Below are 18665 nucleotides of genomic sequence, written 5' to 3' on the forward strand. Positions count from 1 at the left end.
GACCCATAAAAGTGTTGGTGGTATAATTGTGGTGACTGGTAGGATCGATTCATTAGGGGTTGGAGTAGCGATGGGGGTAGCGATGGGGTAGCGATGGGGGTAGTGATGGGGGTAGTGATGGGGGTAGTGATGGAGTAGTGATGGGGTAGTGATGGAGTAGTGATGGGGGTAGCGATGGGGGTAGTGATGGGGTAGCGATGGGATAGCGATGGGATAGTGATGGGGTAGCGATGGGGGTAGTGATGGAGTAGTGATGGGGGTAGCGATGGGGGTAGCGATGGGGGTAGTGATGGAGTAGTGATGGGGATAGCGATGGGGTAGTGATGGGGGTAGCGATGGAGTAGTGATGGGGTAGTGATGGGGGTAGCGATGGGGGTAGCGATGGGGTAGCGATGGGGGTAGCGATGGGGTAGTGATGGGGGTAGCGATGGAGTAGTGATGGGGGTAGCGATGGGGGTAGTGATGGGGTAGCGATGGGGTAGCGATGGGGGTAGCGATGGGGTAGCGATGGGGGTAGCGATGGGGTAGTGATGGGGGTAGTGATGGGGGTAGTGATGGGGTAGCGATGGGGGTAGCGATGGGGTAGTGATGGGGGTAGTGATGGGGTAGTGATGGGGGTAGCGATGGGGGTAGTGATGGAGTAGTGATGGGGTAGTGATGGGGTAGTGATGGGGGTAGCGATGGGGGTAGTGATGGAGTAGTGATGGGGGTAGTGATGGGGTAGTGATGGGGTAGCGATGGGGTAGCGATGGGGGTAGTGATGGGGTAGTGATGGGGGTAGCGATGGGGGTAGCGATGGGGTAGTGATGGGGGTAGATGGAGTAGTGATGGGGTAGTGATGGGGTAGTGATGGGGGTAGCGATGGGGTAGCGACGGGGTAGTGATGGGGGTAGTGATGGGGGTAGCGATGGGGTAGTGATGGGGGTAGCGATGGGGGTAGCGATGGGGTAGCGATGGGGGTAGCGATGGGGTAGCGATGGGGGTAGCGATGGGGGTAGTGATGGGGGTAGTGATGGGGGTAGCGATGGGGTAGCGATGGGGTAGCGATGGGGGTAGCGATGGGGGTAGTGATGGAGTAGTGATGGGGGTAGTGATGGGATAGTGATGGGGGTAGCGATGGGGGTAGCGATGGGGGTAGTGATGGGGTAGCGATGGGGGTAGCGATGGGGTAGCGATGGGGTAGCGATGGGGGTAGTGATGGGGGTAGTGATGGGGTAGCGATGGGGGTAGTGATGGGGTAGCGATGGGGGTAGTGATGGGGTAGCGATGGGATAGCGATGGGGTAGTGATGGGGTAGCGATGGGGGTAGATGGGGGAGGAAGAGGGGGGAAGGGGGAGGAGGAGGGGGAGGAGAAAGGAGGGGGGGAGAAGGGGGAGGAGGGAGAAGGGGGAGGGGAGAAGGGGGAGGGGGGAGGGGATTTGGGCAAAAAAAATCTTCCTCCTGGGCGCCCCTCCCCTCAGGGAGTTTACCCGCCCAGGAATCATGGAGCCCCTCCCCTCGCACCCCCCAGCCCCTCCCCTCGCAACCCTCCAGCCCCTCCCCTCGCTCCCCCCCCCACAGCCCCTCCCCTCGCCCCCCCCCAGCCCCTCCCCTCGCTCCGTGGGGAGCCAGTTCGTTTCACTGGGCCACGTGACCCACCCCCCCTCCATTGATCACATATTGATCACATATTGATCACATATTGATTACACATTGATAAGACATTGATCACATATTGATAATACATTGATCGCATATTGATCACATATTGATCACACATTGATAATACATTGATCACATATTGATCGCATATTGATCACATATTGATAATACATTGATCGCATATTGATCACACATTGATAATACATTGATCACATATTGATCGCATATTGATCACATATTGATAATACATTGATCGCATATTGATCACATATTGATCACACATTGATAATACATTGATCACATATTGATCACATATTGATCACATACTGATTACACATTGATCACATATTGATAATACATTGATCACATATTGATCACACATTGATAACACATTGATAATACATTGATCACATATTGATCACATATTGATTACACATTGATCACATATTGATAATACATTGATCGCATATTGATCACATATTGATCACACATTGATAATACATTGATCACATATTGCTCGCATATTGCTCACATATTGATCACATATGGATCACACATTGATAATACATTGATCACATATTGCTCACATATTGCTCACATATTGATCACACATTGGTAATACATTGATCACATATTGATCACATATTGATCGCACATTGATCCCCCATTGAACACAACACTGATCCAACATTAATCCCGCGTTGATTCCCACTGATACACAATTGATCACACATTGATCCTAAATATATCCCCAATTGACCACACATTGATCACACACTGACCCCCCGATTAAGCCACATTGATCATACATTACAAAGTGATCAATCGTTGATCACACATTGATCGAATACTGGACACTGATTGGTCCCACATTGAACCCTGATTGATCCCACACTGACCCCCTCATTGTTCACACATTGATCACCTATTGATCTCAGACTGAGATCAATAGTCTGATCCCTGATCGATCCCTGTGCATCCACATCGATCCCTAGTGCTGCCTGATCATACCTATTGATCCCTGATCGATCCCTGTTTATCGCCCATTAATCCCTGACTGATCCCCCGTTGATACAACATTGATCCACCACCCCCCATTGATCCCCCATTGATCCCCTATTGATCCCCGCTGGGCCCTACAGCTCCTGGTTGTGAGTCTGGTGGCGTGCGGAGGTCTCTGCGGCGGAGGTCTCCGCGGCGGAGGTCTCCGCGGCGGAGGTCTCTGCGGCGGAGGTCTCTGTGGTGGAGGTCTCTGCGGCGGAGGTCTCTGTGGTGGAGGTCTCCGCGGCGGAGGTCTCCGCGGCGGAGGTCTCTGCGGTGGAGGTCTCTGCGGCGGCGGAGGGCTCTGTGGCGGAGGTCTCTGCGGCGGAGGTCTCTGTGGTGGAGGTCTCTGCGGCGGAGGGCTCTGTGGTGGAGGTCTCTGTGGCGGAGGGAGCGTGTTGGTGAAAGCCCAGGCTTGAGAGAAGATTTAAGATCTCAACCCGAGAGAGCTCCTCCAGGGGTATGCGCTGCACGCGGAGAGAGACACGGGGAGTGAGACACACGGAGAGAGACACACGGAGAGAGACACAGAGTGAGACACACGGAGACACACGGAGTGAGACACGGGGAGTGAGACACACGGAGAGAGACACACGGAGAGAGACACAGAGTGAGACACACGGAGACACACGGAGTGAGACACACGGAGATAGACACACGGAGAGAGACACAGAGTGAGACACACGGAGACACACGGAGTGAGACACACGGAGACACACGGAGATAGACACACGGGGAGAGACACGGAGACACTCGGAGTGAGACACGGGGAGTGAGACACGGAGATAGACACACGGAGAGAGACACAGAGTGAGACACACGGAGACACTCGGAGTGAGACACGCGGAGATAGACACACGGAGAGAGACACAGAGTGAGACACGGAGACACTCGGAGTGAGCCACACGGAGACACACGGAGATAGACACACGGGGAGAGACACGGAGACACTCGGAGTGAGACACGGGGAGTGAGACACGGAGATAGACACACGGAGAGAGACACAGAGTGAGACACACGGAGACACACGGAGTGAGACACACGGAGACACACGGAGATAGACACACGGGGAGAGACACGGAGACACTCGGAGTGAGACATGCGGTGTGAGACACGGAGAGAGACACTCGGAGAGAGACACGCGGAGAGAGACACGGGGAGTGAGACACACGGAGTGAGACACGCCGAGTGAGACACACGGAGACACACGGAGATAGACACACGGAGAGAGACACAGAGTGAGACACGGAGACACTCGGAGTGAGACACGTGGAGTGAGACGCACGGAGACACACGGAGTGAGACACACGGAGAGAGACACACGGAGAGAGACACGGGGAGTGAGACACACGGAGATAGACACACGGAGAGAGACACAGAGTGAGACATGCGGTGTGAGACACGGAGAGAGACACACGGAGTGAGACACGGAGACACACGGAGACACACGGAGAGAGACACACGGAGAGAGACACACGGAGACACTCGGAGTGAGACACACGGAGAGAGACACACGGAGAGAGACACACGGAGAGAGACACGCGGAGTGAGACACGCGGAGTGAGACACACGGAGACACTCGGAGACACAGAGTGAGACACACGGAGTGAGACACAGAGTGAGACACACGGAGAGAGACACGCAGAGTGAGACACACGGAGAGAGACACACAGAGTGAGACACGGAGTGAGACACGGAGACACGCGGAGTGAGACACACGGAGAGAGACACGCGGAGACACACGGAGAGAGACACACGGAGAGAGACACACGGAGAGACACGCGGAGAGAGACACACAGAGTGAGACACGGAGACACACGGAGAGAGACACACGGGGAGAGACACGCGGAGTGAGACACACGGAGAGAGACACAGAGTGAGACACACGGAGAGAGACACACGGAGAGAGACACGGAGACACACGGGGAGAGACACACGGAGAGAGACACACGGAGAGAGACACACGGGGAGAGACACGCGGAGTGAGACACACGGAGTGAGACACACGGAGTGAGACACGCGGAGAGAGACACACGGAGAGAGACACACGGAGAGAGACACACGGAGAGAGACACGCGGAGTGAGACACGCGGAGAGAGACACGCGGAGTGAGACACGCGGAGAGAGACACACGGAGTGAGACACACGGAGAGAGACACACGGAGAGAAACACACGGAGAGAGACACGCAGAGTGAGACACGGAGACATTCGGAGAGAGACACACGGAGAGAGACACTCGGAGAGAGACACACGGAGAGAGACACGCGGAGAGAGACACACGGAGAGAGACACTCGGAGAGAGACACACGGAGTGAGACACACGGAGAGAGACACTCGGGGAGAGACACACGGAGAGAGACACACAGAGAGAGACACACGGAGAGAGACACACGGAGAGAGACACACAGAGAGATACACACGGAGTGAGACACACGGAGAGAGACACACGGAGTGAGACACACGGAGAGATACACACGGGGAGAGACACACGGAGAGAGACACGCGGGGAGAGACACACGGAGTGAGACACACGGAGAGAGACACACAGAGAGAGACACACGGAGAGAGACACACGGAGAGAGACACACGGAGAGAGACACACGGAGTGAGACACACGGAGAGATACACACGGAGAGAGACACACGGAGAGAGACAGAGTGAGACACACAGAGTGAGACACACGGAGAGAGACACACGGAGAGAGACACACGGAGAGAGACACGGAGACACTCGGAGACACAGAGTGAGACACACGGAGAGAGACACACGCGGATAGAGACACACGGAGAGAGACACACGGAGAGAGACACACGGGGAGAGACACACGGGGAGAGACACACGGAGAGAGACACACGGAGTGAGACACTCGGAGTGAGACACTCGGAGAGAGACACACGGGGAGAGACACGCGGAGTGAGACACACGGAGTGAGACACGGAGTGAGACACACGGAGAGAGACACACGGAGTGAGACACACGGAGAGAGACACACGGAGTGAGACACACGGAGTGAGACACACAGAGAGAGACACACGGAGTGAGACACACGGAGAGAGACATACGGAGTGAGACACACGGAGAGAGACACACGGAGAGAGACACACGGAGAGAGACACACGGAGTGAGACACACGGAGAGATACACACGGAGAGAGACACACGGAGAGAGACACACGGAGAGAGACAGAGTGAGACACACAGAGTGAGACACACGGAGAGAGACACACGGAGAGAGACACACGGAGAGAGACACACGGAGAGAGACACGGAGACACTCGGAGACACAGAGTGAGACACACGGAGAGAGACACACGCGGATAGAGACACACGGAGAGAGACACACGGAGAGAGACACACGGGGAGAGACACACGGGGAGAGACACACGGAGTGAGACACGGAGACACACGGAGAGAGACACACGGAGACACACGGAGAGAGACACAAGGAGAGAGACACACGGAGAGAGACACACGGAGAGAGACACACGGAGGGAGACACGGGGAGAGACACGGGGAGTGAGACACACGGAGAAAGACACACGGAGTGAGACACGCGGAGTGAGACACACGGAGAGAGACACACGGAGAAAGACTCAGAGTGAGACACGGAGACACACGGGGAGAGACACGCGGAGTGAGACACGCGGAGAGAGACACAGAGTGAGACACGGAGACACACGGGGAGAGACACACGGGGAGAGACACACGGAGAGAGACACGCGGAGAGAGACACACGGGGAGAGACACACGGGGAGAGACACACGGAGAGAGACACACGGAGTGAGACACTCGGAGTGACACACACAGAGAGAGACACACGGAGAGAGACACGCGGAGAGAGACACACGGGGAGAGACACACGGGGAGAGACACACGGAGAGAGACACACGGAGTGAGACACACGGAGACACACGGAGAGAGACACTCGGAGTGAGACACTCGGAGTGACACACACAGAAACACACGGAGTGAGACACATGGAGTGAGACACTCGGAGTGAGACACACGGAGTGAGACACACGGAGAGAGACACACGGAGTGAGACACGGAGTGAGACACGGAGACACGCGGAGTGAGACACACGGAGAGAGACACACGGAGAGAGACACGGAGAGAGACACACAGAGTGAGACACGGAGTGAGACACGGAGACACGCGGAGTGAGACACACGGAGAGAGACACACGGAGAGAGACACACGGAGAGAGACACACGGAGAGAGACACACGGAGAGAGACACACGGAGTGAGACACACGGAGAGAGACACACGGAGAGAGACACACGGAGAGAGACACGCGGAGTGAGACACACACGGAGTGAGACACACGGAGTGAGACACGGAGACACTCGGAGTGAGACACACGGAGAGAGACACACGGAGAGAGACACACGGAGAGAGACACACGCAGAGAGACACGGAGAGAGACACGGGGAGAGACACACGGAGTGAGACACACGGAGTGAGACACGAGGAGAGAGACACGCGGAGTGAGACACACGGAGAGAGACACACGGAGAGAGACACGCGGAGTGAGACACGGAGACACACGGAGTGAGACACACGGAGTGAGACACACGGAGTGAGACACGGAGAGAGACACACGGAGAGAGACACACGTGGTGTGACACACGTGGTGTGACACACGTGGTGTGACACACACAGTGTGACACACACAGTGTGACACACGTGGTGTGACACACGACACACGTGGTGTGACACGTGGTGTGACACGTGGTGTGACACACGGCAGGGGCTGTCACCTGGAGCTGGCGCTGGTGAGGGTCCAGCAGAACGAGCGTCGGATCTGCCCCAGCCACGTGCTTGAAGACCACGTGGGGACCGCTGGTGACGTGCATGCTGAGTTAAAGAGTTAACCACGTGACCACCAACGCCATCATTATCACCACCACGTGGGGTCTACCCCAGCCACGTGCTTGAAGACCACGTGGGGACTGCTGGTGACGTGCACGCTGAGTTAAAGAGTTAACCACGTGACCACCATCATCATCATCATCACCACCACGTGGGGTCTGCCCCAGCCACGTGCTTGAAGACCACGTGGGGACTGCTGGTGACGTGCATGCTGAGTTAAAGAGTTAACCACGTGATCACCATCATCATCATCACCACGTGGGGTCTGCCCCAGCCACGTGCTTGAAGACCACGTGGGGACCGCTGGTGACGTGCACGCTGAGTTAAAGAGTTAACCACGTGACCACCAACATCATCATCATCACCACGTGGGGTCTGCCCCAGCCACGTGCTTGAAGACCACGTGGGGACCGCTGGTGACGTGCACGCTGAGTTAAAGAGTTAACCACGTGACCACCAACACCACCATCATCATCACCACGTGGGGTCTGCCCCAGCCACGTGCTTGAAGACCACGTGGGGACCGCTGGTGACGTGCACGCTGAGTTAAAGAGTTAACCACGTGACCACCAACGCCATCATTATCATCACCACGTGGGGTCTACCCCAGCCACGTGCTTGAAGACCACGTGGGGACCGCTGGTGACGTGCACGCTGAGTTAAAGAGTTAACCACGTGACCACCAACACCACCATCATCATCACCACCACGTGGGGTCTCCCCCAGCCACGTGCTTGAAGACCACGTGGGGACCGCTGGTGACGTGCATGCTGAGTTAAAGAGTTAACCACGTGACCACCAACGCCATCATTATCACCACCACGTGGGGTCTACCCCAGCCACGTGCTTGAAGACCACGTGGGGACTGCTGGTGACGTGCATGCTGAGTTAAAGAGTTAACCACGTGACCACCAACGCCATCATTATCACCACCACGTGGGGTCTACCCCAGCCACGTGCTTGAAGACCACGTGGGGACCGCTGGTGACGTGCACGCTGAGTTAAAGAGTTAACCACGTGACCACCATCATCATCATCACCACCACGTGGGGTCTACCCCAGCCACGTGCTTGAAGACCACGTGGGGACTGCTGGTGACGTGCACGCTGAGTTAAAGAGTTAACCACGTGACCACCATCATCATCACCACCACGTGGGGTCTGCCCCAGCCACGTGCTTGAAGACCACGTGGGGACCGCTGGTGACGTGCATGCTGAGTTAAAGAGTTAACCATGTGACCACCAACGCCATCATTATCATCACCACCACGTGGGGTCTGCCCCAGCCACGTGCTTGAAGACCACGTGGGGACCGCTGGTGACGTGCACGCTGTGTTAAAGAGTTAACCACGTGACCACCAACACCACCATCATCATCACCACGTGGGGTCTGCCCCAGCCACGTGCTTGAAGACCACGTGGGGACCGCTGGTGACGTGCATGCTGAGTTAAAGAGTTAACCACGTGACCACCAACGCCATCATTATCACCACCACGTGGGGTCTACCCCAGCCACGTGCTTGAAGACCACGTGGGGACCGCTGGTGACGTGCACGCTGAGTTAAAGAGTTAACCACGTGACCACCATCATCATCATCACCACCACGTGGGGTCTACCCCAGCCACGTGCTTGAAGACCACGTGGGGACTGCTGGTGACGTGCACGCTGAGTTAAAGAGTTAACCACGTGACCACCATCATCATCACCACCACGTGGGGTCTGCCCCAGCCACGTGCTTGAAGACCACGTGGGGACCGCTGGTGACGTGCATGCTTAGTTAAAGAGTTAACCATGTGACCACCAACGCCATCATTATCATCACCACCACGTGGGGTCTGCCCCAGCCACGTGCTTGAAGACCACGTGGGGACCGCTGGTGACGTGCACGCTGTGTTAAAGAGTTAACCACGTGACCACCAACACCACCATCATCATCACCACGTGGGGTCTGCCCCAACCACGTGCTTGAAGACCACGTGGGGACTGCTGGTGACGTGCACGCTGAGTTAAAGAGTTAACCACGTGACCACCAACGCCATCATTATCACCACCACGTGGGGTCTACCCCAGCCACGTGCTTGAAGACCACGTGGGGGCTGCTGGTGACGTGATCGCTGAGTTAAAGAGTTAACCACGTGACCACCAACACCACCAACATCATCACCATCATCACCACTACCACCATCACCACCATCACAACCACCACCATCATCACCATCATCACCATCATTATCATCACCACCACCACCAGCACTACAACCAGCACCATCATTATCAACATCATCACCATTAGCATCATCAGCATCATCAGCAGCATCAGCACCACAATCACCTCCATCACTACCATCACCCCCATCAATACCATCACCCCCATCACTGCCATCACCCCATCACCTCCATCACTACCATCACCCCCATCACTACCATCACCCCCATCACTACCATCACTACCATCACCCCCATAACCCCCATCACCCCCATTACCATCACCCCCATCACCCCCATCACCCCGCGACTGTTGTGGCTGCTATAGAGGCAGGTCTTCCTTGATGAAGGCCTTCACCTGGAGTGTCACACACAGTGTCACACACACACACAGTGACACACACACAGTGTCACACACACACACAGTGACACACACACAGTGTCACACACACAGTGTCACACACACAGTGTCACACACACACAGTGACACACACACAGTGACACACACACAGTGACACACACACACAGTGACACACACACACAGTGACACACACAGTGTCACACACACACAGTGACACACACAGTGACACACACAGTGACACACACAGTGACACACACACACAGTGACACACACACAGTGACACACACACAGTGACACACACACAGTGACACACACACAGTGACACACACACAGTGACACACACAGTGTCACACACACACAGTGACACACACACAGTGTCACACACACACAGTGACACACACAGTGTCACACACACAGTGTCACACACACAGTGTCACACACACACAGTGACACACAGTGACACACACAGTGACACACAGTGACACACAGTGACACACACAGTGACACACACACAGTGACACACATACACAGTGACACACACACAGTGTTACACACAGTGTCACACATACACACACACATACACACACACAGTGTCACACACACACAGTGTCACACACACACAGTGTCACACACACACAGTGTCACACACACACAGTGTCACACACACACAGTGTCACACACACACAGTGTCACACACACACAGTGTCACACACACACAGTGTTACACACAGTGTCACACATACACACACACAGTGATACACACACACAGTGTCACACACACATAGTGACACACACACACAGTGACACACACACATAGTGACACACACACACAGTGTCACACACACAGTGTCACACACACACGGCATCACACACACAGCGTCAGACACACACAGCGTCACACACACAAAGATCCCCCGTGTAGCCTTAACAGACTGTAGGGGCAAGTGCTGTTAGCGAGCACCTATGAAGACCGGCACGGCACACGAGGGGGTGGGTGGCCAGCACCACGCCCGGCCGCCTTTGTCTCCCCAGTGGCGATGTTAACACACCGCACCAGGTACTCATTTGAGGCTGAGTCGACCTAGGGGAGGCCCAGGACCGGTTCAGATAATCGTCACTGGTGTTGGCCATGTACGGGAATCGAACCCGGGTCGCCAGGTTCTACTACACCACCGCTGCTGATGATGCTACTGATGTTGATGCGACTGATGATGATGATGCTGCTGATGATACTGCTACTGATGATGATACTGCTGATGATGATACTGATGATGTTGATGCTACTGATGATACTGCTACTGATGATGATACGGCTGATGATGATACTGATGATGCTACTGATGTTGATGATGCTGCTGATGATGCTGCTGATGATGATGATGATGCTGAACTCACCTCTTTCAAGAAGTTCAGCTGTCATCCTCCGCAACTCTGCACAACAACCACACAACAACAACCATCACCACCACCACCACACAACAACCATCACCACCACCACACAACAACCATCACCACCACTACACAACAACCATCACCACCACTACACAACAACCATCACCACCACTACACAACAACCATCACCACCACCACACAACAACCATCACAACAACCATCACCACCATCACCACACAACAACCACACAACAACAACCATCACCACCACCACACAACAACCATCACCACCACTACACAACAACAACCATCACCACCACCACCACACAACAACCATCACCACCACCACCACACAACAACCATCACCACCACCACCACACAACAACCATCACCACCACTACACAACAACAACCATCACCACCACTACACAACAACAACCATCACCACCACCACCACACAACAATCATCACCACCACCACCACACAACAACCATCATCACCACCACACAACAACCACACAACAACCATCACCACCACTACACAACAACCATCACCACCACCACACAACAACCATCACCACCACTACACAACAACCATCACCACCACACAACAACCACACAACAACCATCACCACCACTGCACAACAACCACACAACAACCATCACCACCGCTACACAACAACCACACAACAACCATCATCACCACTACACAACAACCACCACCACACAACAACCATCACCACCACTACACAACAACCATCACCACCACCACACAACAACCACACAACAACCATCACCACCACCACACAACAACCATCACCACCACTACACAACAACCATCACCACCACACAACAACCATCACCACCACTACACAACAACCACACAACAGCCATCACCACCACCACACAACAACCATCACCACCACTACACCACCACCACACAACAACCACACAACAACCATCACCACCACCACCACACAACAACCATCACCACCACTACACAACAACCATCACCACCACCACCACACAACAACCATCACCACCACTACACAACAACCATCACCACCACCACACAACAACCATCACCACCACTACACAACAACCATCACCACCACCACCACAAAACAACCACACAACCACCATCACCACCACTACACAACAACCATCACCACCACTACACAACAACCATCACCACCACTACACAACAACCATCACCACCACCACACAACAACCATCACAACAACCATCACCACCATCACCACACAACAACCACACAACAACAACCATCACCACCACCACACAACAACCATCACCACCACTACACAACAACAACCATCACCACCACCACCACACAACAACCATCACCACCACCACCACACAACAACCATCACCACCACCACCACACAACAACCATCACCACCACTACACAACAACAACCATCACCACCACTACACAACAACAACCATCACCACCACCACCACACAACAATCATCACCACCACCACCACACAACAACCATCATCACCACCACACAACAACCACACAACAACCATCACCACCACTACACAACAACCATCACCACCACCACACAACAACCATCACCACCACTACACAACAACCATCACCACCACACAACAACCACACAACAACCATCACCACCACTGCACAACAACCACACAACAACCATCACCACCGCTACACAACAACCACACAACAACCATCATCACCACTACACAACAACCACCACCACACAACAACCATCACCACCACTACACAACAACCATCACCACCACCACACAACAACCACACAACAACCATCACCACCACCACACAACAACCATCACCACCACTACACAACAACCATCACCACCACACAACAACCATCACCACCACTACACAACAACCACACAACAGCCATCACCACCACCACACAACAACCATCACCACCACTACACCACCACCACACAACAACCACACAACAACCATCACCACCACCACCACACAACAACCATCACCACCACTACACAACAACCATCACCACCACCACCACACAACAACCATCACCACCACTACACAACAACCATCACCACCACCACACAACAACCATCACCACCACTACACAACAACCATCACCACCACCACCACAAAACAACCACACAACCACCATCACCACCACTACACAACAACCATCACCACCACCACACAACAACCATCACCACCACTACACAACAACCATCACCACATTTCGATTTAAAGCTTTCGTGACTGCAATGATTCATCTTCTTTGGTTCTTTCGGTAAAGTCACGTAGAATGAGAATAAAATAATAAATTGATAAAATAAAATAACACAATAATATTCTCACGACGTTTCGGCCACAACACAAGCGGCCTTCATCAGGTGAAGGGAGCGAGACTGTCTGGTAGGACAGCGCTGTCCTACCAGACAGTCGCGCTGTCCTACCAGACAGTCTCGCTCCCTTCACCTGATGAAGGCCGCTTGTGTTGTGGCCGAAACGTCGTGAGAATATTAATGTGTTATTTTATTTTATCAATTTATTATTTTATTCTCATTCTACGTGACTTTACCGAAAGAACCAAAGAAGATGAACCATCACCACCACAACACAACAACCACACAACAACCATCACCACCACCACCACACAACAACCATCACCACCACCACACAACAACCACACAACAACCATCACCACCACTACACAACAACCATCACCACCACCACCACACAACAACCATCACCACCACCACACAACAACCATCATCACCACTACACAACAGCCATCACCACCACTACACAACAACCATCACCACCACTACACAACAACCATCACCACCACACAACAACCATCACCACCACTACACAACAACCATCACCACCCCTACACAACAACCATCACCACCACTACACAACAACCACACAACAACCATCACTCACCCACCCACCCACTCACCCACCCACCCACTCACCCACCCACTCACTCACTCACCCACCCACCCACTCACCCACCCACCCAACCACTCACCCACCCACCCATCCACTCACCCACCCACACACTCACTCACCCACCCACTCACTCATCCAACCACCCACCCACCCACTCACCCACCCACTCACCCACCCACTCACCCACCCACTCACTCACCCACCCACTCACTCACTCACTCACCCACCCACTCACCCACTCATCCACTCACCCACTCACCCACCCACTCACCCACCCACCCACTCACTCACTCACCCACTCACCCACCCACTCACTCACCCACCTGCTCACCCACTCACTCACTCAACCACCCACCCACGCACTCACTCACCCACCCACTAACCCACCCACTCACCCACCCACTCACTCACCCACCCACTCACTCACCCACCCATCCACCCACCCACTCAGATACTCACCCACCCACTCACCGACCCACCCACTCACTTACTCACCAGACTCACCCACTTACCCACCCACTCACCCACCCACTCACCCATCCACCCACCCACCCATCCACCCATCCACCCACCCACTCACTCACCCACTCACCCACTCATCCACTCACCCACCCACCCACTCACTCACATACCCACCCACCCACCCACTCACCCACTCACCCACCCACTCACCCACTCACCCACCCACTCACTCACCCACCCACCCACTTTACCTCCACCCTAGCACTCGCCAGACCACGTGGTGCTCCACGAGGCGGTTCGAACTCGGGTCCTGAAGCTCCGAACCCGGCCAACATCAGCAGCATCAGCGGCAGCAGCAGCAGGCCCTCCATTGCCTACAGTACACACTGACAGTACTCCATACTGTCAGTGACACTCTACAATACACTACAGTCATCACTAACTACAGTAGTCAATACTATACTGTCAGTGAGCAATACTGGGCTATGTACTGTCAGTACTGTACCAACTGCAGTCAACGCACGCTGAGTTATAATTATAGACTGTCTTATAGACTGTCTTTATAGACTGTCTTTGTAGACTGTCTTTATAGACTGTGTAATAATTATAGACTGTGTTTATAGACTGTGTAATAATTCTAGACTGTCTTATAGACTGTGTAATAATTATAGACTGTCTTTATAGACTGTAATAATTATAGACTGTGTTTATAGACTGTGTAATAATTATATACTGTCTTATAGACTGTCTTTATAGACTGTCTTTATAGACTGTGTTTATAGACTGTGTAATAATTATAGACTGTGTTTATAGACTGTGTAATAATTATAGACTGTGTAATAATTATAGACTGTCTTTATAGACTGTCTTTATAGACTGTCTTTATAGACTGTGTAATAATTATAGACTTCTTTATAGACTGTGTAATAATTATAGACTGTGTTTATAGACTGTGTAATAATTATAGACTGTCTTTATAGACTGTCTTTATAGACTGTGTAATAATTATAGACTGTGTTTATAGACTGTGTTTATAGACTGTCTTTATAGACTGTGTTTATAGACTGTGTAATAATTATAGACTGTGTTTATAGACTGTCTTTATAGACTGTCTTTATAGACTGTGTTTATAGACTGTGTAATAATTATAGACTGTGTTTATAGACTGTGTAATAATTATAGACTGTGTAATAATTATAGACTGTCTTTATAGACTGTCTTTATAGACTGTGTAATAATTATAGACTGTGTTTATAGACTGTGTTTATAGACTGTCTTTATAGACTGTCTTTATAGACTGTGTAATAATTATAGACTGTGTTTATAGACTGTCTTTATAGACTGTCTTTATAGACTGTCTTTATAGACTGTGTAATAATTATAGACTGTGTGTTATAGACTGTAATAATTATAGACTGTGTTTATAGACTGTGTAATAATTATAGACTGTCTTATAGACTATGTAATAATTATAGACTGTCTTTATAGACTGTGTTTATAGACTGTGTAATAATTATAGACTGTGTTTATAGACTGTGTAATAATTATAGACTGTGTGTTATAGACTGTAATAATTATAGACTGTGTTTATAGACTGTGTAATAATTATAGACTGTGTTTATAGACTGTGTAATAATTATAGACTGTGTTTATAGACTGTGTAATAATTATAGACTGTGTTTATAGACTGTGTAATAATTATAGACTGTCTTATAGACTGTGTCATAATTATAGACTGTCTTTATAGACTGTGTAATAATTATAGACTGTCTTTATAGACTGTGTAATAATTATAGACTGTCTTTATAGACTGTCTAATAAACTGTCTTTATAGACTGTGTAATAATTATAGACTGTGTTTATAGACTGTGTAATAATTATAGACTGTGTGTTATAGACTGTAATCATTATAGACTGTGTTTATAGACTGTATAGTAATTATAGACTGTATTTGTAGACTGTATATTAATTATAAACTGTATTTATAGACTGTATAGTAATTATAGACTGTTTATAGACTGTATAGTAATTATAGACTGTGTTTATAGACTGTGTAGTAATTATAGACTGTGTTTATAGACTGTGTTTAAAGACTGTATAGTAATTATAGACTATATTTATAGACTGTATATTTAATATATTTATAAACTTTGTAGTACAGACTGCTGTACGTTCTACTGTGGGTACTTGCCACAGTACTGTCAGTACACAGGGTACTTTATAGACTGTTTATAGACTGTATAGTAATTATAGACTGTGTTTATAGACTGTATAGTAATTATAGACTGTGTTTATAGACTTATAGTAATTATAGACTGTGTTTATAGACTGTATAGTAATTATAGGCTGTATTTGTAGACTGTATTTGTAGACTGTATTTATAGACTGTATAGTAATTATAGACTGTGTTTATAGACTGTATTTATAGACTGTATAGTAATTATAGACTGTGTTTTTAGACTGTATAGTAATTAGACTGTGTTTATAGACTGTATAGTAATTATAGACTGTATTTGTAGACTGTATTTGTAGACTTATAGTAATTATAGACTGTGTTTATAGACTATATAGTAATTATAGACTGTATTTGTAGACTGTATTTGTAGACTGTATCTAAACTCCGACTCACCGTTAGTTGTGGACCGATCAATTACCCCGGAATCGATCCGGCTTGGTCGATTACACACTCGCGGTTCCGACCGCGGAATCGATTCCCCCGCGATGCATCGATTCTTATAAAATTTCCGTTCGAGTCCCTAGGCAATCCGCCTAAGCACCCGTGGCCGAATCGGAAATCGATTCCCGGCCGTTATATATTTTTGGTGGATTCGAAACTGAATATTAACATAGGAATCGATTCAGCACGCATCGGCGGAGGAATGTTAAACGTGGCCCTAAGCCCCATATAAGGAGCGAGCCCGGTCACGTGGTCCTTGTGATCTGGCGCATGCGCAGAGACGCGAAATGCGCGTTGGCTTTAATGAGATATTCAATTGACCGATATTATTGATAATGAGACACAGACAAAACGCGAAATTAGTTGCTTCTTCAGCCCACCGCTTGGGAGACTTTCAGGTACACGTTTCTCCAAATTCTTAACGAACGTGCTCCGTTGGTTAGATTTAAAACTAAAGGCAACCGCCCACGATGGTTTGATTCCTTTGATTACAAAGCTCATGAAAACTAGGGACAAGGCTTGGGCATGTGCTCAGAAAAAAAGTAATTTGGTAAATGACTGGCCTAGAGTACAGGATTTTAAGGAATAGATGCGTAAAAAAAAATACGGCATGCAAAAAATGCCCAACTTTTCCTCCACTCTCCTGGAATCACATGGAAATGCCAGGATTTTTTTGGGAAACAATCAAATCTATCGAAAAGGCATCCAAAACAGAAAATCTGCCCGTTGAGCTTCACCGAAATGGGGAATATTTTTCAGATCCCCAAAAAAATAGTTGACAATTTTAACCTTCATTTTTCTGAAGCTGGTGATCTTTTTGATAATGTATTGGGAGTCACCCCTGCTCATGCAAATTCCTACACCCCTGTCCAAACATTAAACGAATTTAGTTTCCAACCAATCCACGAAAGTAATGTTCTGAAACATCTGTCCTACCTCAAAGGGTCCTCCTCTACCGGAGCAGATAGTTTTCCCGTCTTTGCTCTACTAACTGTTGGTCACCTAATATACAAACCTATAGCCCATATTTTCAACCTGTCCATCAAAGAAGC

The 18665-nt window shown here is 50.6% G+C and overlaps 1 protein-coding gene across 1 annotated transcript; it reads right to left on the reverse strand.

Annotated features, from left to right (window-relative positions):
• Positions 1 to 8: 8 nt before the first annotated feature.
• Positions 9 to 17932, reverse strand: LOC116936861 (selenoprotein M). Its single transcript, XM_076057703.1, has 6 exons — positions 17566 to 17932; positions 15188 to 15322; positions 11518 to 11553; positions 10085 to 10119; positions 7445 to 7526; positions 9 to 3150 (listed from the first exon to the last, which is right to left on the reverse strand). The coding sequence occupies exons 2-6, from the start codon at positions 15305 to 15307 to the stop codon at positions 2779 to 2781; spliced, it is 645 nt and encodes a 214-aa protein (XP_075913818.1). The 5' UTR covers positions 15308 to 15322; positions 17566 to 17932; the 3' UTR covers positions 9 to 2778.
• Positions 17933 to 18665: the final 733 nt, after the last annotated feature.

The sequence above is a fragment of the Petromyzon marinus genome, chromosome 84 (genome assembly GCF_048934315.1).
Source record: "Petromyzon marinus isolate PM22_M1 ecotype Great Lakes invasive population chromosome 84, UKy_Petmar_22M1.pri1.0, whole genome shotgun sequence".
In the NCBI taxonomy this organism is placed as follows: domain Eukaryota; kingdom Metazoa; phylum Chordata; class Hyperoartia; order Petromyzontiformes; family Petromyzontidae; genus Petromyzon; species Petromyzon marinus.